The sequence below is a fragment of the Castanea sativa genome, chromosome 8 (assembly GCF_040712315.1).
Source record: "Castanea sativa cultivar Marrone di Chiusa Pesio chromosome 8, ASM4071231v1".
Lineage (NCBI taxonomy): Eukaryota > Viridiplantae > Streptophyta > Magnoliopsida > Fagales > Fagaceae > Castanea > Castanea sativa.
The window spans coordinates 9691940-9716680 of NC_134020.1; the positions used below are offsets into that span (position 1 = coordinate 9691940).

General features: G+C 36.2%; 1 protein-coding gene across 1 annotated transcript; it reads left to right on the plus strand.

Moving 5' to 3' along the window:
* The first annotated feature begins 14219 nt into the window (after positions 1 to 14219).
* LOC142605845 (uncharacterized) lies at positions 14220 to 14624 on the plus strand. The gene has a single exon (XM_075777273.1). The coding sequence runs from the start codon at positions 14220 to 14222 to the stop codon at positions 14622 to 14624; it is 405 nt and encodes a 134-aa protein (XP_075633388.1).
* Positions 14625 to 24741: the final 10117 nt, after the last annotated feature.

Below are 24741 nucleotides of genomic sequence, written 5' to 3' on the forward strand. Positions count from 1 at the left end.
AATCCTTGAAATTCCCAAGAAGGTATTCGCCACCTCGATTAGATCGAATAGCTTTTATGCATTTACCCAATTGATTCTCAACTTCAGCCCTAAACTCTTTGAACTTTTCAAAGGTTTCGAACTTCCATCTCATTAGGTACACATAACCATATCTTGAGTAATCATCCGTAAAAGTGATGAAGTACTCATAACCCCTTTTGCTTAGGTTGAAATAGGACCACATACATTTGTATGAATTAATTCAAGCAACTCTTGGGCTCTTCTACCTTTTGCATTAAAAGATCGTTTGGTCATCTTACCTTCTAAACAAGATTCGCAAACTAGAAATCCATCAAAGTTAATAGGCTGTAAAAGTCCATCTTTGATTAGTGTTTGAATCCTATTTAAATTAATATAACCTAAACGCAAGTGCCATAGATATGCATCACTAGTAGAAGGAAACTTTCTCTTTAATAATTTTATATGAGAGCTACTATCTAATTCAGAATTGTATAATTCATACTTATCAGGAATTAAAATATAAAGACCATCCACAATATTGCCAGAAGAGATAAACATTTTATCCTTCTTTATTACAACATTGTCCTTTAGGATAACACAATATCCATGTTTACCTATATAAGTTGCAGAAATTAAATTCCTACGAACATTAGGTACAAATAGACAGTCTTCGAATATTAAAACCCTAGACTCAAAGCATAAATTAACAACACCAACAGCTACAACTTGAATCCTGCTCCCATCAGCCAAAGTAAGAAACAATTCCCCTTCATTCAGCTTTCTAGTCTCCTGAAACCCCTGCAAAGAATTACAGATATGATTAGTACAACCTGAATTCACACACCAGGAATCCATGGGATTCTGTACCAAACATATTTCAAGAAGAAAGGAACTTTTCATACCCTTATTCTTGGCAGCTTTGAATTTTGGACAATTCCTCTTCCAATGTCCTTTCTCACCACAATGGAAACACTTTCCTTTGGTTTTCTTTCCTTTGGTTTTCTTTCCTTTGTCGGCAACCCCTAAGACAATTTGTTTACCATCTTTTTTAGTGAAGTCATTCTTCTTCTTCTTCTTACCCTTGCCTTTCGACTTAAGATGAGAAGTAGAAGCTTCACCCACATTGGCTTCAACACTAGAAGTACCAAGGATGCCTTCCGCCGCCACTAACTCATTCATTAATTCAGACAAAGAATAAATCTTTTTGTTCATATTATAATTGAGTCTGAATTTCTTTGAATGATTCCTGTAGTGACTGGAGTATCATATCCACTTGGGATTCTCCATCAATGTCGGCACCTAAAACTTCTAATGTGTTCAGATTATCAATCATCCTAAGACAATGCTCCCTCACTAAACTTCCTACAGCCATTTTGGTATTATAAATTTGCCTCATGGTCTCTTGCCTAGCATAACGGCCTTGCTCACCAAACATCTCCTTCAAACTTAGCGTGGTGTCCGGAGCTAGTTCTACATCCTGCATTTGATGCTGTAGAACATTTGAGATAGATGCTAGGATATAGCACTTGGCCATCTCATTAGATTTTTGCCAACGATCATATCGCTGTTTTTCCTCAAGTGGAGCATCTAATGAAGGAAAGTTAGGACATGGTTGAGTAAGCACATATTTATGCTCTTCAGCTGTAAGAACAATGTCCAAATTTCTTTTCCAGTCAACATAGTTGGATTCAGTCAGTTTGTTTTGATTAAGAATAGCAACAAGTGGGCTAAATGATGCCATGATAAAATCTGAAAATAATAAACATGAATATAATAAGTAAACTGGACATTATCAATTTAGCATATAAACATATAGTATGGAACCTTAATAAAACTATAATATAAAATATACAACAACAACCCAATCCCATGTTTAAAATTCCTTGGAAGCAAGTAAATTATAAACACTATGATTGATTGAGAACTATTCTCATTATTAGTGCTATCATGATAACTCTTATCAAACACTAATAACATGCCGTATTTCCTTTAGCCTCTAAGTAATAATGACATAGCTCCGAAGGGAGGTTAACATTAAACTTAGTCTAGTGTACTCCATTGACTGAATTCTATGTGAGTCATTAAGTAACTCCACGGTAGCGCGGTCGTTCTTAATGTAAAAACACATATCATCCATCATTAAGAAGCATATTCTGTAATACCATGAATTAAACACCCTCTATAGGGAGCAAGGCATATACGCCAAGGCGAGGTGATTAATCATTCTACTATAAATCGTCAATGGAGGCCGTGAGATCTAACCCTTGTATCTCTCTCCCACTAGATGTTTTAAATTAAAGGTTTTTAAGATCAAGATCCATAATAATGCTAGAAACCCTTTAAAAATATAATCCTAATCTTATTAGGAATAAATTTCATTAAACTAGCATTAACATATATAAATATATAAACCAAAGCAAGCAATAATGCTACGTTCATCATGAATCCTTTATAAATAGTTTGCATATAAACCCATATATATATATATATAATATATATATATATATATATATATATACACACAATATACCGATTGGATGAATCCATATATATATATATATATATATATAATATAAACCCATATATACATATAAAATAATATACGGATTGCAAACAACCAAGGCAATCATCACATTCTTATAGAATAGCCATTAAGAACATGCACTCCATGCCAAGAGGTGCAAAAAGAATTCAAGTGATGTAATAACATCCAAGAGGTGCAAAGCATCATTCATGCACGGGATGGTTACATTCAATAGTCAATCCAAGTGATATATATATCCTTTGCCCATAAAGAATCCGCATCTACAAGATAGCCATCAAGCCAATAGCTATTAGAAGATCTTTTAAAACCAATCGATGCAATCAGTTAATTCAGGCAAATGGCAGTTATTGCATTGACATACGGATTTCACATTAAAGCATGAATATTTGCATTGACATATGGATTTCACATTAAAGCATGAATATTTACACCAAGGATGAATATTCTCTTGGTTTGAACCCGATATCATTAAGAAACCATTTTTTTTTTGTTCTAAAATCCAATCACATGCTATACAATCATGAGATGAAAACCTAGCTCTGATACCAATTAAAGGAAAATCTGGTTTTGTATCTTATACAAAACACATAGCGGAAGCAACAAACAAAGATCTATTTCATTCATGATTGACAACATGCACTATGTAAATTTCAGAATTTAAGAACAAGATAGCGTACCTTGGTGTGTATAAATTCAAAACAAAGATGAGAAGTACTTGGGAACACTTTTAATCTTCACTCCAATTCCACTTTACGCCTAAGATGTGTGGTCTCTCAATCACTTTTCAAGGGAGAATGATAGAGTGTCTCACAATGATGTCTCTCTCTAATTCATTTTTTTTTTATAAAATATTCGGTATGTTTCTCACTTTATAACTAATTGATTATCTAATTGGGTTGGCCTATTGGGCCTTTCCAATTGGGCTTTAATGTGTGGCTTGGAGTGGGACCAATAGGGACCAATAAGACACTAGCTCTAATGGGTCTTGGGTTTTTCTGTCAACTTTTGACAAGTCCAAAGTTACCATTAATTATATTTAATACCACTATATAAATATAATTGCACTCTAGAACTTATTAATAAATTATATCCCAAGACTTCATTGTACATGCAACCCCTTCATAAAATATTCGCAGTAATATAAAGTCATAAAATATAGACTGCCACTTTGAAAATTACTACATCTTAATCCTTGAGTACCCGGTTTAATCCTTTAAGTTATTCATCATATATTTATGAAATCCAATTTCATAAATATATACTTTAGTAACTCTTTATTAAAGTGGTTAGGCCTAATACTCAGAATAACCAAACCCATTAAACTTATCTCAAGGGAATATTTTATATCTTCGTTAAGAGATTATGAATTCCATCTTGAGAATATATGTTCCATAAACACTAAATGTGGCTGCCCAACATACTGAGGTTTTGACTATTACTTTAGATCTCAATCTTAATATATCAAAGCAACTTACACCTCATGATCATGTCCATTATTCTCTTAGGATTAAGAGTTCATGCAAATAGAAGTCGTGAGATTTATTATTCATTTGAAAGTCGTTAGGAGAATAATAAATCTCACACGGTCCAGTTCAATATGTCTTAACTCTTAGAACATATCAACTAGAAGTTCTCACTTCCATGATCAAGACAAATCATCTTTGTTGATGTGTTATAGTCTTCACAGATGAAATGCTCAATTTCATCACCGACTACGAACTATAAATTCTGAGTTTACAAAGAACTTGTGACTTATATCTTCGGTGACTAAATCACATAAATCACATACTATGCATCTCATGGACTATATGATAATGTCCCAATATTCATGTTACCATTTTTTTAGATAATAATAAAACAACTTTATTAATCACAATATTAAGTCATACACAATGTTATACATAATGTCATGTATAATATCATACATAGCATCATACAATAGGATTTAAGGGCACTAATCCTAACAAGGATATCCTTGGCAACCAGGAACCCGGCTCATGGAACACTATGACCCAATTGGGAAGGACCCTATAAGATAATCAACTGCAAGAGGCAGGGGTCATACTACTTGGAAGCTCTGGACGGACGGAAGCTAGAACATCCTTGGAACGTGGAGCATCTAAGGAGGTACTATCAATGAAAGGTGAGCTTGGACGAGAATTACCATGGACGAGCGTCATGGACGAGGTTACAGCTGTGTGGTCTACATGTTTACTTATGTTTACTATTATTATGTATTTTAAATAATAAAAGCGCATTAGTTCCTAACTTTTGTGCTATCTACAGACTAGTTTGTGAAGGACAAAGTTATGTACTTGGTTTGTATAAATATTTTAATTCCCTAAGGCACTAGCCCCTAGGCATGTGCCATACTTCTGGACGATATTTATATATATGGTTTGGGTTTCTAATGTATTTGATGCATGAATCTAATCTCCGTAATAATACCCACAAGAACGCTAAAGCCTGAGACGAATGAAAATCTCTAGACGCAGGGATGTAACGTTCATAAGCTTTCCTCGAAATAAGGATAAAGCAAAGAAATAAGGCATACTTGTCCAATCAATGGACGAGGAAGCCCATACTTGTCCAAAGGATGGGAAGAAACTGTAAACGTGACGCCTAAGGGGTGGGCGAGTTAAAGCATTCAATGAGCATTTTAAGTCCATATACGAGCACCTAGCCAAGACACTCCTGTATTTTGGACGAGTGGAACGCTAGAAACGTCTTGCCCAAAGACGGATGCCAATTGTCCAGCCTATGGATGAGAAAAAGAATTGACTAAATTGTCGACACGGAGTTGTACTTACAAACTTTAAAAAATGACAACATGTTGAACATAAAGTGAAGTATATAAACGAAGCAAAGAACCACGAGTGGACGGACCACTTAAAAACCAATAACGTGAACTGTATAAACAGAAAGATACACTCATCCATACAATAATGCATTCAATAATAGATGAATAATGGAGATAAACATTCATAAGTCAAAGCTTTAAAGGGTAGACAACCACCGTCCAAAAACCCTTATAAAGTAAAAGCCTAAAAAGGCAATTGTTTGGGAACCTGTACTAATTTTCTAAAATGTACACAAATAAATTTTAAATGGTCCTAAACAATGGACCCCATAAAAAAGAGAGAAAAGAGAAAAGTAAACTGGTAAAATTTTTCTTGATGAATCCTCTCCGGTCTTTGACTCATCCTGGGCTGGCTGGGTGGTGGCGTCGTCCTCAATATTGACATCCTCAGAACTTGTCTAGAGGAAAGAGCTAGCAGCACCACCAAGTTGAAGTTTGATGGAGCTAAAGTTGACTTCAGGAAATTTTTCCTTGGCGTCCATACAGAATTCTTCAAACCCAGCTGCATAATTGGCGTCTAGCAAATCAGTCAATTGCTTAGAAGCTTTGAACTTCTCCACTGCACCTTCTTTAGCTTTCTTAAGAGAATTACTCAGCTCATCAGTCTTTTTTTGAAGGTGATCAAGACGAGTGTCCTTTTCGACAATGTCAGCTTTTAGCTCTTTGACTAGATTTCGCAGTTCCTTGGCTTCGTCCTTAGCCTTAGCTGCTACTTCAGCCCAGCCCTTGCAATCATCCTTGACTTCCTTGATCCTTTTTTAAAGCAAGATCCCCGTCTTGTCCAGCTCCGTGGCCTGCCTGGACGCGGCGATGAACTTCGACATAGCCTGCACGAGTGATAATAAATTTTTGTTAAAAAAAACAATAAGCATATGTATATACTGTGACAACAAGGACGAGATTAAAAAAAAAAAAAGAAGAAGAAGAAGAGAAGAGGGAAGAAAGATTTTTTTTACTTACCTTGAAAATATCGTGAACATCTGAGTGCTCAAATTCTTTCAAGGACATGTCATAGCACAAGGCCACGTCCTCTCCAGTCATGGCCTTCTCAAATCTCTCCCAAGCCAGATCCTCATTCTCAATAATATTCATAGGGACCTTTTGAGGAGGTTGAGATGAGGCAGGCGCAGCGGTCTTGGACGATGGGACGTGAGCAGGCTCGGACGAGTCTACGTCTTGGATCTGAATGGACGGCTCCTGAGAAGGAGGGGGAATAGGAAGACCAGGTGTGACAACCCCGTTCCTGGATGACCTATGTTTTTCCCTCTTCTCCTTACGATGGCTTGGAAGATTCTCCAAGTCAATAGCCTTTGATAAGTTCCTTTTATCACCAACGACTGGACGAGGCTGATTTTCAACCTCCTGCTTGGTTGCCTCGTCCACCACTTTTTTACCTTTGTTCTCTTTCATGGTTGCCATCCCTGAAGGGAAAGACTTAGTCATCCAAGAGGTAATAAAAGTATAAACTTAAAAAAAAAAAAAAAAGGGATAGAAAACTTACGTTTGCAGACAGTAAGCTCATGAGCTAGGGCTTCTTTGGATGGCTCGAGACCAAGTCCCCAGATGGCAAGACGTTGAAGGCTTATCAAAGAGTGAAAAGCCTTGTCAGTATATAGACGAGCCTTCTGGACGCTGTCAAGGTAAAACCTGTTCAAGGTTGGTCGTCTAACACCTATTAAAAAAAAAGAAAAAAAGAGAGAAACAAAGAAAGAAGAATAAAAAAATTTTAGACAACTACAGGCACAAAATAAGAGATAATATTAATGATAAAATAATTGTAATAAGAATATCTTCAGGACGAAGGTTCCCTAACTCTCCAATGTAGGGGCAAAAGGATCCCTACCAACCTCGACAGGGTGTCCAGCCCAAAAACCAAAGACAAAGAAAAACTCCGTCTTCCAATTCCTATCTGATGTGACCAAGGATTTTATTAGCCTACAATCTCTCCCTCTGGTTGTAAATTGGTAAAAACCAAGGGATTGGTTAATTTTTGAGAGTTTGTAATAATAAAGGAACTCGTCCACAGTAAGACGACGGTTCCCTTCAAACACTTCCCTCCACAAAATTTGCATAGAGACGATGAGCCTCCACGCATTAGGGTTAAACTGGCAAACTCCTAAACCTAATCTAGTAAGTAGTTCAATATCAAAGGCATTCAAAGGTAACCTAAGCCCCCTTAAAAGGTAAGCCTCGTAAATGCCTATCCCAAAATGAGACTGGCAGCACCATTTTCCATGTACGGCTAACCTAGGGTTGAGATCGTCAGGGATTTGGTACCAACTCCTAAGGGTAACTAACCTCTTCTTGTCTTTCTTGGAAGGAATACCCACAGCGTAACTGTATATAGTCTCTACCTCGTCAACAGGATTGGATGAAGGAACACTTGTTGAGGTGCCAGCCAGAGACCTTAAGGCTGCCCTCATCCTAAGGTGTTCTTGAAAGACCTTTAAGGGAATCCCAGGAACCCCAGACGTGTATTCCTCGGTATCCCCACTACTGCTACTACTGCTATCGCTACTAGAACCACTATAACTGGAGTCACGATACTCGTCTATAGCTTTCTTTACACTATCACTAGACGAGCAAATGACAACTGCAGACATACTGAAATTTGAAGGAAAGCCTAAGAAAGAGAATGAGGAGATTACCTGGCTCTAGACGAAGGAACACTAAGGACGTTGGAACACTTCTAGACGAGGCGATGGACAAGGAATGTCAAAGAAGAAAATTTGAGAAATGTAATGAGTACGAGAAGAATTCCACTATTTATAGGAGTTGAAAATGGGTATCTGAAACGACATGACCAACCAGGAAATGCCACGTGGCATTTTTCTTGAAAACTTAAATCGACGAGACAATTCGCCAATGAAATTATGACACATGGCACAATTCAAGATATTAAAATTCAACCATTGAGATTGTGACGCGTGTAATGTAATCTGACTACTAATACGAAGACACACGTCCAAAGAACAACATTAGATCCTCCAATGCTCTGGACGACCCTAGGACAAGGGGGTAATTGATGGTGAACTAAAACAATTGAACTCTAGCTCGTCCATAAGAGGCGTCTAGAGCAGAAATGACACCCACATGAGAATGTCGTCCATAGCAGGACGATTTTCCATGGGAATGAGGGTCGTCCATCCTGGAGGCTCTTGGACGACCCCCTAACATAGTAAATGCCCAAGTGTGGGTTAAGAGTTTGCGATGGAACCACATGCTATTGTTCCCGGGCATAAGTGAGATCTAGGCTCATTCTTGCAACTCCTTGTTAAATATTTAACTTCCAACGACAGTTATATAAAAAGATATAACTCTTATAGCGGTTATGGAAGTTATCCCTAAACCTTCTGACCTCCTCAAATATAGAGGAAGTTAAAAATCTAATAACCATTTATAGGGCGCACTATATAAACACTCATTCAGACCAGATAAAGGTACATTTTTTACAATTCCTTAAAAGTTGGAATTCCAGAACTTGAGAGAGAAACTAACTTTGGCATCGAAGGATTCTTGGCCGGTCCACCCCGGTCACCTTTGATCACTTGTTCTTTCTTTTTCAGGCCTTCAAAACAGTCGTTAGCTCTTTGAGGCCTGAAGCATCCAGTTTACTAATTTTCTTCGCATCATCAAATGCCTACAAATATGACCACTTTCCTACTAATCACGCGTTTTTTTACATTTTATTTTAATAAAAAAACACTCACCTTTTCTTACATTCCTAATGTTTTGTTCGAAATTCAAATATGATTTTTATTTGAATTTAAATTTTAGTTAAATGCTGAATTAGAGTTTAGAAAAAAAAAAAAAAAAACCTTATTCTTTTAACGTGATTTAGCCTTATTTCTATCAACCTCATCTCTTTTGAATAAAATTTATGCTGTTAATTGTTAGTGTAGACACTCGATTTTGCGCCCATAATTTGGTATTGGAAGATGACTAAAATGACCATTCATATACCCAAAATTTAGAGTTGCATCATGCATTAATTCATTCATTGCATATCATATAAATGATCTTGGGATTCTAATGGTCACGACAGTATGCTCGATAAGGTCACGACAGTATCTTGGGATCGGAAGATATCACATGATCAAGTTTGCATGGTCAGCATGCATTTTGTTTGGGTGGAATCGATCACGCATGATTAATTTAAATTAATTCTGATTGGTTAGACAATCAAAATTAATTAAATAATTTTGTGATTGGTTCTTAGTTAGTGTCAAAAATAGAATTGCTTGCATGGGAATAAAGTGGATAATTAAATAACAAAGAAGTTGTGGATAATCAAGCCTTCTTGAAATATTTATCTACAAGATAATTATCACTTTAAAGATCTGAATATCTAGAAAAATGGATTAATTTTTAGAATACGGATTAAAAATGTATCTAGTTACAATTCCCGACTCAAAAATCCTCAAAAAAGGAGTCCAAATTGGACCAAAACTCAAATGCGAGCTCAGCACCCAAGAGAGCTATTCAGCACTCTTGGAGTGCTGATCGGCACATGGCAAGCACCGATTGCCACAAATTTGTAGCCCGGCCCGAGGAATCCTCAATTGAAATAAGGCTTATCTTTTTCGACTTTTTAGAGATAAAGACGTGTTCCAATTCATATGTGATCATTTAGCTAATTTTTTTGAAGCATCCCAACCTCTATAAATAGAGGAAACAAATCAGAATAAAGGGCTCTTCTCTTCTGAATTTTCAATTCCCCTTACGTTAAAGACATTCTGAAGGCTTTTGCTTTAGGAACTTCTTTTTTGTAAGTAAAGTATTTTAGGCTTTAAAGAAGTGAACAAACTTCTTTGAATTCTAAAATATTCTTTCATTAGAAGAGCACGCTCATGCAGGAGGTATTCTATTTTTTTCTTCTTTCATTGATTTTGTTAATGTTTCATGCATGAATATGTTTAACATGTTTTATCATGTTTTATATAATTACCATGCTTTGCTAGAATTTTCGTTAACATGTTCTTAGATGATTGTTTATTGTAATCTTTTTTTTTTTTTTAAGTTTCAAAATATGCTAATAACTATCAAAGATTACTTAAAAAAAAAAACTAATCTGTATTTAATGAAAATACAGATCTAATTTTTTTATTCAAAAAATTGATCTATATTTTCATTAAATACAAATTTGATATTTTTTCTAAACTCAAAAGTGATCTGTATTTTCACTAAATATGGATATGATTTTTTTAAAACTAAAAACTAATCGGTATTTTCATTAAATATGGATTTGATTTTTTTTTCTAAAACTTAAAACTGATCCGTATTTTCATTAAACACGGATCTGATTTTTTTTTTTCTGAAAAGTTTCATTTGTTATAAAATTGCAGATTTTGAAATTTAAAAGAAGGGATTGAAAGTTAGGTTGAAGTCATTTCTTTTTTAATATGTGATGCATGCATAATAAATTTACCTCATGAATGTGAAACCTCTTTCAAAAAGTCTTTTTTTTTTCTTGTTTCTAAAAATAGATCTGATTTTTCTCTTACAAACCTAAAATTATTTTTTACTTTTCCAAAACAGATCTGAAAATCTGATTTTTGTTCTTTTACAAAAACAGATCTATTCATTACAAACCAAGTCTTTTTTTTTTTTTTTTAATTTTCAAAACAGATCTGATTTTTCTTTAAAAAGAGGACATATCCATAAGGCAAAGTTATTTAAACTAATTTTTGTCAAGTGTTTGTTATGTGCATTATAACATATTATTCAATATCATGCAAAAAAGGGTATATTGGTCATTAGAGTCTAAAAAACTAGACTCTATCCGGGCGGAATGGGTGTTTAACACCTTCCCATTCTGTAACCTAACCCCCGAGCTTAGAATTTTTGGATAGGTAAATTAGTGTTTTGTCTTTTAATTTTGGTAGATTGTAATTAGAACCAAAGCTTTGTATTCTTTTGCATAGATTGTAATTAGGACCCAAAGCCTTGAAAGGTTAATTTACCAAAATTGTATTTTTTTTTTTTATTCAATCAATGACATTCAAAGTATTTTGAATATGTATTTTGCATTTATTTTTTCTTTTCTTTTTTGTATAAAAAATAAGTGGTGACTCCATACCACTACCCCAAAAAGAGAGGTGCCATTATAAGCACCCAAATCTTTTTTTTGAGAAGGCCCCAAACTCTGCGACCTCTCACAGTGGCAACTCCACTGGGGATGTCGAGGGCTAAGTTTCGTGTTAGACTTTAAGTGACCAAATATATACCCTAGTCTTTTGCATGATATTGTTGTTTGTTTGTTTATTTATGTCTTAGATGTTTGTATGATATTTTTTTTTTGTGTTGCCATATTGATTGTTAATAGCTTTTCCAAACTGTCATAGTGTCCAAATATGTATGCACCCATCTCAAAAATATGGTGGTAGTAAGCATGGATCCCCGGCCTTCATTAGATTTAGGTACCCCGTGGTGAACTCACCAACCCATAGCCTAAAGTCACTGGATCACTTCTTGCTGACTATAAAGGATAGATCAAACCATTTGGACCAACGTAATGTTCATTACATTACAAGTTGGGAGGTGTAATGTCCTAGGTGTAGGAAACAATAAAACAACAAACCCACCTCACAACGTAATAACTTAAAACCTACCCTTAGGCCGGTCCATGTTAAAATTGCATTGCATGTTGTATGTGTTTGTTTGGTTGGTAGATTGATGTAGATGGGGACCTAGCTTTGATTAACCCAACCAAGCCTTTTCTTAGGGGAGAATTTGGTCAAGATTAGAGGGAAGGCTTCAGAAAGAACCCAAGACTGATACTCAAGTTAGTAGTTCCAATTCCAAGCCCATCATTCCCATCATGGTACTGAAACCCGTGAGCATAGAAATCACTCCATTGCTGCAACATCACAATCTTGTATTCGACCTAGTTCAAGCCATAAGAAGTCTGAAGATCTCATTACCATGGTAGAAGAGGGAGAACATCGAAATACTGAAGAACCCATAAATACTTAAGAGCTACTGAACACCATGGTAGCTAGTCAAATCCAGCTGAGGGAGGACATGAACCTTATGGTACAACAATTTCAGAACCCGAAGAGTGGCTAAGAGGAGAACAAGGCTAACCATAATTCCCCAACCATGGAAGGCGAGAAAAAGATCAATGAAAGGATAAACAAGGTGGAAGAGATGATCAAGAGAGCTCGCAAGATGGAAGACCTCATGGACTACCAGTCACTCTCACTTTGGACAAGATGCCAAGTTTGGACAAGATCAACGGGACTAGCTGACCAAAGTCCCATTTGAAGATGTATATGAGGGTCATGCAACCCCTAGGAGCAACCGAAGAACTTCTTGCTCAAATGTTCCAAAATACTCTGATTGGAGCTGCTCTTAGGTGGTTCCTCAACCTAGATGACGCTAGAGTAAGGAGTTAGGAGGTTATCTATCGCAAGTTTCACAATCAATACAAGTACAACATAGAGGTGGATGTGACAAGGAGAGATCTCGAGACCACGAAGCAAGAGCCGAAAGAATCCTTCTCTACCTTCATTACCAAGTGGAGGTCTAAAGCTGCACAGATGATGAATAGGCCAAGAGAAGAAGAATAATTAACTATGGTTGTAAAAAATTATTACCTGTATATCATAAGTACTTGTTTGCTCAGTATTTTCCTAATTTTAAAGTTTTGATTGCTGTTGGAACCCAAATTAAGGATGCTATAAATAATGGCACTATAAAGAATGAAGATCCACCAAGGTTTAAAAAGAATTTAGGATCTAGTTCCAAAAATGTAGAAGTTTCTAATATATACAAAAATGATCCTTACCAACTTATTACTCCTATTGCCCCCATGCAAATATCACAAGGGCCACCTATATGGCCTAGGAGGAAATTTCATGAGTTATATATGTCCGTTAGTCAAGTGTTTGAAAAACTAAAAGCAAAAGGGTTACTAAAGCCCTCAGACCCAAGACTAATTCCAAACCCATTCCCTGCAAGATTTGATGTAACTAAGAGATGTGCATACCACCAAAGCCCTGACCATGATACTGACAAGTCTTTTGGCCTTTGTCATGCAATTCAAGACTTAATAGACAATCAAGTGATTGCACCACCTACAAGGCCTAACATCACTAATAATCCCTTACCCACCCACAATTTTGGGAGAGGACCAAGGATTAATTGCTTGATGACTGAAGAGGAACGTGAAGAGGACCCGTCCGAGTTGATTTAGGACTTACTCAAGTGTTTTATGATGACATGGGAAGAGTTGATGGGTATGACATCCACTACAGGGTATGATATATGGAGTGAAGATATAATTGAAACTACAAACTACCCAACATTCACAAATGGGGGGAGACACTTTAAACCTCGATCAAACTACCCAACATCCACAAAGGGGGGGGGAAACTTCAAATCCCAATCAAACAACTCAACACCTATTTATAAGGGGAGACATTTAAAACCCCACTCAAACAACCTAGTACCTACATACGGGGGGAGACACTTCGAACCCCAATCAAATGACTTAACATCCACAAATGGGGGGAGTCACTTCAAACCCAAGATACTGATATTAATGACTCAACAAAAATTGCCCACATCATAAGGGGGGAGACATTCAAACCCCCACACCTAGAGACGGGCAATCCGATAAAAGCCTTGAATAAATCTACCCAACAAACACCCATTGAAGAGGATGAGGTCCTCAAGCAATTATAGAAGACACAAGCTAATATATCTTTATGGGTTTTACATATGGCCTCATATAAGCACCGTTAGAATCTAGTCGACCTTCTTAATCAAATCCAAGTTCCTACAACCACTACTTCTCAAGATCTGAATGCTATGATTGGGTCTATAAGTTGGGAACTCACTATTTCCTACTCTGACAAAGATTTGACGAAGAAGGGGAAGCACTACAATGACTCGTTGCACATTAATGTAGATGCCAAAGGCAAGACGATTCCGATGATTCTAATTGATAATGGAAGTGCCTTAAATGTGTGTCCTTCAAAGACTGCAAGTTGTTTAGGCTTAAGTATTGAAGATTTTGTGATAACTGATCAGCATGTGAGGACATATGACAATAGTAGAAGGCAGGACTTGGGAACCGTGACACTAGTGCTCACTATGGGGCCAATGATCAAGAATGTGGAATTTCAAGTCCTTAAAATAGCTTCGTGCTTCAATATGCTCCTTGGGCGACCATGGATCCATGATACAGATTCTATACTTTCATCCCTATACTAAAAGGTTCGGTTTCCACATCAAGGAGCCATAGTTACCATATATGGTGATACTTTGACCATACCAAGGCCCATTTTTGGTATTGATTCTAAGAATGAGCCATTGACTTTGGATGGCTTTGAAATTGAGAAGCTTATTTTAAAAGAAGAGAAGAGGAAATGGAGAAGATCCCTATGGACTTTGCTCCCTACAGCAACAACAACGTGGTGGCAATGATGAGAAGAATGACTTACCTTTCGGGAACGAACTTAGAGAAAACTATGAAGAAGGCAACTGCTCAAGTCTCGATAGTTCCTACTGCCACACCACCTTTTGGGCTAGGGTATAAGAACACTAATGATAACTTGTTAGAAATAAAGGTGAGAAGAATGGCCTGTGCTACAGCCAAAGCAAAGGGAATTCCTTGTCCTCTGGAAACCCTAAAGCCCTATACTCCCACCTTGAATGAAAATTTTGTTAAAGCCAACGTTATTGGGGATTCCCTAAATCGAGATTCGATCCTGGGTCAAGAACAATGGACCCCAGGTTTGAGCTACTATTTGATTGCAACAACAAGCTTCTAGAGTTGAAGAAGGAAGACACGAATTGGGTCCTGACTAATTGGGTTGATTACATGGACCCTGATGCAATGACCACGCTTCTAGTGATGATAATGAAGGTAGCAATAGCAAGAGTGATAATAGTAGTGATAGCAGCAGCTGTGACAATGGAGATGGTGAGGATGATAGCAATAATGATAGTGAAAGTAACAATAGTGAAGACTATGATAGCCAATATAGTGGCAATGATTAGGGTGAACCCCTAAGTGATAGAGAAGATGAAGATGTAGGACTTTTCTATAAAGACCACTCTGATGATGACATAGACTACTATGATGGAGATATAGAGGATGATACTGAATTTGAACCTATAGACATAGGGAGCATCGCCAAAAGTGAAGAATTTGGGCTAGAAAATGTGCTAGAAGCTGTAGGAGAGGAGGTTGAAGAGGCTGATAATGTAGACTATGATGATTACCCCTATAGGCGTACCTTGGATTGGAGCTGCATTATGATGGAAATATTACATGTTTGTATCGCATACAAAACATACGCAGTGAAAAAATAACGGATCTACTTCATTCATAAATGTTAACATGCACTATGTAAGTTTCAGAATTTAAGAACAAGAGAGTGTACCTTGGAGCGGTGAATTTCAAAACCGAAGATTAGAAGCACTTGGGAACACTTTCAATCTTCACTCCAATTCCACTAAAGCCCAAGATGTGTGATCTCTCAATCAGTTCCAAAGGGAGAATGTTAAAGTGTCTAACACTTCTTACACCACTTCGCAATAGTGTTCTCATAATTCTCTACAGAAAATTCTATATGTTTCTACCTTTGTATCTAATTGATTATCTAATTGGGCTGACCTTTTGGGCCTTTCCAATTGGGCTTAAGTGTGTGGCTTGGAGTGGGACTAAAAGGGACCAATAAGACACTAGCTCCAATGGGCCTTGGGCTTTTCTGTCAACTTTTGACAAGTCCAAAGTTACCATTAGCTATATTTAATACCACTATATAAATATAGTTGCACTCTAGGCCTTATTTATCAATTATATCCCAAGACTTTATTGTACATGTAACCCCTTCATAAAATATTCGTAGTAAGACAAAGTCATGAATGTAGATTGCCACTTTGTAAATTACTATATCTTATCCTTGAGTACCCGATTTAATCCTTTAAGTTATTCATCATATATTTATAAAATCCAATTTCATAAATATATACTCTAGCAACAATTTACTAAAGTATTTAGGCTTAACATTCTGAATAACAAACCTATTAAACTTATCTCAAGGGAATATTTTGTATCTCCGTTAAAAGACTATGAATTCCATCTTGAGAATATATGTTCCATCAATATTAAATGTGGTTGCCCAACATACTAAGGTTTTGACCGTAACTCTAGATCTTACTCTTGATATATCAAAGCAACCTACACCTCATGATCAAATCCATTATTCTCTCAGGATTAAGAGTTCATACAAATATAAGTCGTGAGTTTATTATTCATTTGATAGTCGTTAGGAGAATAATAAATCTCACACCAGTCCAGTTCAATATGTTTTAACTCTTAAAACATATCAACATATCAACTAGAAATCTCCATATCCATGATGAAGACAAATCATCTTAGTTGATATGTTATAGCCTTCGCAAATGAAATGCCCAATTTCATCACTGACTACGAACTAAAATTCTGAGTTTACAAAGAACTTGTGATTTATATCTTCTGTGACTTGTCACATAAATCACATACTATGCATCTCATGGACTATATGATAATATCCCAATATTCATGTTACCATTATTTTTAGATAATAACAAAATAACTTTATTGAACATAATATTAAGTCATACGTAATGTCATACATAATAACATACATAGCATCATACAATAGGATTTAGGGGCACACATCCTAACACATTACTGATGGTAGTTCAAGGTCAGGCCTGCGATATGGCAAGCATGGTGGAGAAATTCTTGAGTTGGGGTCATTTCATAATTCAAAACTTGGCTCACTGACCCCATACACTAAAGAAGAAGATGACAGTTGCTAGATTGGTCACCCTAGACAGAAAGTTGATGATCCACAGTTTTAGAAACTTAACACTAGAGAGTCTTGAAGGTGAATATGAGAAGATGGAAGGGAATGAGTCAGAATACCTCCCCCAATACATCCACCCGAGCAACATAGGAAAGCAAGATATGTTTGATGAGTGGATGGATAGTATAGAGCACTTGGATGCTTTTGTGACTGACAAGCCCATAAATATGGAGATTGATGGTGAAGCCACAAATTATGTGGATGAAGATCCCATGGTACTGATGCTGAGGCAAGAAGGAACTCATTGGAAGCCACCCGTCATCGTTAAAACCATAACCGAGCTGAAGAACTGGGCATGGGAGGCAGCCGCCCACCCCATGGAAGACTCTGTGAAAAATATCAAGACTGTTGAGCCAATCACTCCTGCTAAGAAGATCAAAACCATCAAGCTAGTCACTTCTACCAAGAATATTGTTTCTGTCCCTATTCAGTCTAATTTTGCTAGTATTACTATTCTTGTTGAGTCTGTTTGTAATAATATTCCTATAGAGTGTTGAGAACTCTTTTCCTTATAATATGTTTTCTGATTCTACTTATTTGTTTGCTTTGAATGTTTTTATTTCTGAAATTGGTAAAGAAATTCTTAATAATAAAGAATTAAAACAAGGGCAATACCCTAACCTCCACTGAGAAGGATGCATTAGTGACACTACTAACAAAATTCAAAGAGGTATTTGCATGGTCATATGAAGACATGCCTGGGATTGATATAGATATAGTGTAGCATTGCATTCTAACAGATCCAACCATGAAGCCGGTCAAGCAGAAGTTGAGAAGAATGAAGCTTTGGTGGACTCTCAAGATTAAAGAAGAGGTTGAGAAGCAGTACAATGTAGGAGTTCTGAGGGTGGTCAACTATCTAGAATGGTTAGCTAATGTGGTTCTGGTGCCAAAGAAGGATGGGAATGTGAGAATGTTTGTGGACTTTCGAGATCTTAATAAAGGTAGCCCGAAAAATGATTTCCCTTTGCTTTATATTGATATCCTAGTTGATAACACAGCAAGACATGCCTCGCTATCATTTATGGATTGCTTTTCAAGGTACAATCATATAAATATGGCTTTAGAAGATATGGAGAAATCCCCCTTCATTACTCCATGGGGACGTATTTCTATAAGGTTATGTCATTTGGCCTTAAAAATGCTGGTGCTACTTACCAATGTACAGCTGCTACTTTGTTACACAATTTGATCCACAAAGAAGTAGAAGTTTATGTTTATGACATGATAGTGAAGTCCAAAGACCGTGAAGGGCATATACCAACTTTATGGAAGTTCTTTGAAAGAATTAAATTCTACAAGTTGCGGTTGAATCCAAAGAAGTGTACTTTTGGCGTCACATCCAGAAAGTTGTTGGGGTATCTGGTAAGTCAGAGGGGAATTGAAGTCTATCCTGAAAAAATCAAGGCAATCATGGAGATGAAGCCTCCTAGGACTGAGAAGGAGATCTTAGGGTTTCTAGGGAGGATACAATATATCAGCAGATTTATAGCCCAACTCACCATGACATGTGAGCCACCATTCCGACTACTCAAGAAGAAAGTTCCCATAGTATTGAATGAACAATGTCAAGAAACTTTTGAGAAGATTAACAATTATCTGATGAAGCCACCAATACTGGTTCCACCTGTACTTGAAAAGCCATTATTGTTGTTTCTCACAACTACGAATACAGCAATGGGGGCTTTGCTTGCTTAGTACCTAGAGGAGACTAGAAAGGAGAATGCGATTTACTACATCAGCAAGAAGATGTTAGCCTATAAAGAGAAGTATTCACCACTTGAGCAGACATGTGTAGCACTTGTATGGGCAACCAGCAAACTTAGACATTATATGCTTGCTTTCAAGGTCTTATTGATTGCAAGCATGGACCCATTCAAATATTTAATGTGTTGGAAAAATCTGGTTTTGTATCTCATACAAAACACACAACGGAAGCAACAAATAAGGATCTATTTCATTCATGATTGATAACATGTACTACGTAAATTTCAGAATTTAAGAACAAAATAGCATACCTTGGAGTGGAGAAATTCAAAAAAAAAAGATTAGAAGTACTTGGGAACACTTTTAATCTTCACTTCAATTCCACTTTACGCCCAAGATGTGTGGTCTCTCAATCAGTTTTCAAAGGGAGAATGAAAGACTGTCTCACTCTCACATACACATCATTTCTTATATCACAAATAAAAATTTTGTATGTTTCTCCCTTTATAACTAATTGATTATCTAATTGGGCTGGCCTATTGGGCCTTTCCAATTGGGCTTTAGTGTGTGGCTTGGAGTGGGACCAAAAGGGACCAATAAGACACTAGCTCCAATGGGTCTTGGGCTTTTCTGTCAACTCTTGATAAGTCCAAAGTTACCATTAATTATATTTAATACCACTATATAAATATAATTTCACTCTAAACCTTGTTAATAAATTATATCCCAAGACTTTATTGTACATGCAACCCCTTCATAAAATATTCGTAGTAACACAAAGTCATAAATGTAGACTACCACTTTGTAAATTACTACATCTTAATCCTTGAGTACCCGGTTTAATCCTTTAAGATTATTCATCATATATTTATGAAATCTAATTTCAAAAATATATACTTTAGTAACTTCTTACTAAAGTGGTTAAGCCTAACACTTTGAATAACCAAACCCATTAAACTTATCTCAAGGGAATATTTTATATCTCCGTTAAGAGATTATGAATTCCATCTTGAGAATATATGTTCCATTAACACTAAATGTAGCTGCCTATCATACTGAGATTTTGACCGTTACTTTAGATCTCACTCCTAATATATCAAAGAAACCTACATCTCATGATCAGGTCCATTATTCTCTCAGGATTAAGAGTTCATGCAAATAGAAGTCGTGAAGACAAATCATCTTAGTTGATACGTTATAGTCTTCGCAGATGAAATGCCCAATTTACAAAGAACTTGTGAATTATATATTCTATGACTAAATCACATAAATCACATAAATCACATACTATGCATCTCATGGACTATATGATAATGTCCAAATATTCATGTTACCATTATTTTAGATAATAATAAAACAACTTTATTAAACACAACATTAAGTCATACATAATGTCATACGTAGCATCATACAATGGGATTTAAGGGCACAAATCTTAACAATCTCCCACTTGCCCTATTGACTATTGTGCACTAATCTAACTCCCATTGCTTTCAAATGTGACTCGAAAGTCCTTTGAGGCAAGGTTTTGGTAAAATGATCTGCTAGATTATTTGTACTTTCAATCTTTGCTACCACAACATCTCCACGAGCAACAATGTCTCGAATAATATGGTACTTCCTCTCAATGTGCTTTCCCTTCTTGTGATTCCTTGCGTCTTTGGATTGTCCAACCGCTCCACTATTGTCGCAAAATAATGTGATGTGAACTTGCTCCATTCTTATAACACCAAGATCAGAAAGGAATTTCTTGAGCCAAACAGCTTCTTTTGCTGCTTCACAAGCAGCAACATATTTTGCTTCCATGGTGGAGTTCGCAATACAAGATTGCTTAACACTCCTCCAACTTATGGCTCCACCTCCAAAGGTGAAAACACATCCTGAAGTGGATTTTCTGAAATTTAGATCCGATTAAAAATCTGAATCTGTATAGCCAATGAGAATTAAATCCTCACACCGATAAACAAGCATATAATCTCTCGTTCTCCTAAGATACTTGAGAATATGCTTTACAACTTGCCAATCTTTTGGTCTTGGATTTTATTGATATCGGCTGACCATGCCAACTGAATAACAAATATCTGGTCTAGTACAAAGTATGACATACATGAGACTTCCCACTGCAGAAGCATAAGGTACTTGTCTCATCATATTTTCTTCCTCTTGAGTCTTAGGCCTTTGGTCATCAGATAGAGGAACTCCATGTCTAAAAGGAAGCAATCCTTTCTTGGAGTTTTGCATGCTAAACCGTTCTAGGACCTTATCTATATATCCAGCTTGTGATAAGCCTAACATTTTATTTTTGCGATCTCGCTAAAGCTTGATCCCTAGAATAAAGCTAGCCTCACCCAAGTCCTTCATATCAAATTGGCTTGACAACCAAACTTTAACCGACGACATTACCCCTACATCATTCCCAATTAGTAGAATATCATCAACATAAAGCACTAGGAACATTACTACTTTGTCTCGATGTCTTTTGTAAACACATGGTTCATAAAGATTTTGTTCAAAGCCAAATGACTTGATTGCTTGATCAAATCTGATGTTCCATGACCTAGATGCTTGTTTAAGTCCATAAATGGACCTTTTCAACTTGCATACCATATGCTCTTGGTCCTTTGCTATGAAATCTTCCGGTTGCAACATGTATATTTCTTCTTCAAGATTGCCATTAAGAAATGCAGTCTTGACATCCATTTGTCAAATCTCATAATCATAATGAGCAGCAATGGATAAGAGAATTCTAATAGACTTAAGCATGGCTACTGGCAAAAAAGTTTCATCATAATCAATACCTTCTTTTTGTGTATACCCTTTCGCTACTTGTCTTGCTTTAAAGGTTTCAACCTTTCCATCTATCTCTCTTTTCCTCTTGAAAACCCATTTGCAACCAACAGGTTTAATGCCATTAGGCGCCTTTTCAAGATCCTACACATGATTGGAATACATAGAATCCAATTCAGATTTCATAGCTTGGACCCATTGATATGCATCTATATCATTTATTGCTTAATCATAAGTGTAAGGATCTGATTCAGCCTTTTCTAAGATAGCTTCATAAGTTTCTCCCAAACCTATAAATCTTATAGGAGGCCGAACAATTCTTCCACTACGACGAGGCACCTGTGTACTAGTCATCTCATGAGTAATGTCTTGTGGTGTATCCAATACAACCACATCATTCCTAGTTTCATCCATTGGTTGTTCAACTACAGGTTCATTCATTTCAGCCAAGACAACACTACTTCTAGGAGTAAAATTATTCATATAGTTATTTTTCAAAAATTTGGCATTTGTGCTAACAAACACTTTATTATCCTTATGACCATAGAATAAACCTCCAACTGTTCCTTTTGGATACCCTACAAAAAATACAACTTCTGTTTTAGACTGTAACTTGTCAGACTTTCCTTTCAACACATGTGTTGGACAACCCCAAATGTGGAGATGTCTCATACTAGGCTTACGCACATTCCACAACTCTACAGGTGTTTTAGGAATAGACTTCGAAGGTTCTAAATTTAGAAGATACAGTGCAGTATTTAAGGCATATCCCCAAAAAGAAATTGGTAAAGTCGAATAACTCAACATGGACTTAACCATGTCTAAAAGAGTCCTATTCCTTCTTTCTACTACATCATTTTGTTGTGGAGTTCCAGGTGCAGTCAACTGGGATATAATCCCATCTTCAGTCAAGTAATCCTTGAAGTCACCAAGAAGTTATTCGCCACCTCGATCAGATCAAATGGCCTTTATGTGTTTACCCATTGATTCTCAACTTCAGCCCTAAACTCTTTGAACTTTTCAAAGGCTTTGGACTTCCGTTTCATTAGGTACACATAACCAAATTTAGAGTAATCATCAGTGAAAGTAATGAAATACTTACAGCCACCTCTTGCTTGGATTGACATAGGACCACATACATCTGATTGTACTAGTTCTAGCAAATCTTGGGCTCTTCTACCCTTTGCATTAAAAGACTGTTTGGTCATTTTACCTTCCAAACAAGATTCGCAAACTGGAAAATCATCAAAGTCCATGGGCTGTAAAAGTTCATTTTTGATTAGTTTTTGAATCCTACTTGAATTAATATGACCTAAACGCAAGTACTATAGATATGCATCACTAGTAGAAGGAAACTTTCTCTTTAATGATTTTACATGAGAGCTACTATCTAATTTAGAATTGTATAATTCATGCTTGTCAGGAGTTAAAATATAAAGACCATCCACAATATTGCCAGAATAGATAAACATTTTATCCTTCTTTATTACAACATTGTCTTTAAGGATAACACAATATCCATGTTTATCTAAGTAAGTTGCAGAAATTAAATTCCTACGAACATTAGGTACATACAAACAGTCTTCCAATATTAAAACTCTAGACTTAAAACATAAATTAAACACTCCAACAGCTTCAACTTGAATCTTGCTCCCATCAGCCAAAGTAAGAAATAGTTCTCCTTCATTCAACTTTCTGGTCTCCTGAAACCCCTGCAAAGAATTGCAGATATGATTAGTACAACCTGAATCCACACACCAGGAATCCGTTGGATTTCGTACCAAACATATTTCAAGAAGAAATGAACTTTTCATACCCTTATTCTTGGCAGCCTTAAATGTTGGACAATTCCTCTTCCAATGTCCTTTCTCACCATAATGGAAACACTTTCCTTTGGTTTTCTTTCCTTTGTTGGCAACTCCTAAGGCAATTTGTTTACCATCTTTCTTAGTGAAGTCTTTCTTCTTCTTCTTCTTCTTCTTCTTACCCTTGCCTTTCGACTTAGGTTAAGAAGTAGAAGCTTCACCCACATTGGCTTCAACACTAGAAGTACCAAGGATGCCTTCCGCCGCCACTAACTCATTCATTAATTCAAACAAAGAATAAATTTTTTTGTTCATATTATAATTGAGTTTGAATTCCTTGAATGATTCCGGTAATGACTAGAGTATCATATCCACTTGGGATTCTCCATCAATGTCGGCACCTAAAACTTCCAATGTATTCAGATTAGAGATCAATGTAAGACAATGCTCTCTCACTGAACTACCTTCAGCCATTTTGGTATTATAAATTTGTCTCATGGTCTCTTGCCTTGCAGAATGGCCTTGCTCACCAAACATCACTTTTAGACTTAGCATGATGTTCGAAGCTAGTTCTACATCCTGCATTTGATGCTGTAGAACATTTGAGATAGATGTTAGGATGTAGCACTTGGCCATCTCATTAGATTTCTGCCAACAATCATATTGTTGTTTTTCCTCAAGAGGAGCATCTAATGAAGGAAAGCTAGGACATGGTTGAGTAAGCACATATTTGTGCTCTTCAGCTGTAAGAACAGTGTCCAAATTTCCTTTCCAGTCAACATAGTTGGATCCAGTCAGTTTGTTTTGATTAAGAATAGCAACAAGTGGGCTAAATGATGCCATGATAAAATTTGAAAACAATAAACATGAATACAATAAGTAAATTGGATATTATCAATTTAGCATATAAACAAATAGTATGGAACCTTAATAAAACCATAATATAAAATATGCAACGACAACCCAATCTCATATTCAATATCCCTCAGTATAGAGTGAACATAAAATACTATGATTGATTGAGAACTATTCTCATTATTAGTGCTATCATGATAACTCTTATCAAACACTAATAATATGTCGTTTTACATTTAGCCTCTAAGTAATAATAGTAACAACTTAGCATAGAGGATACTATAATACTTAGTCTAGTGTAGTACCATGATAAAC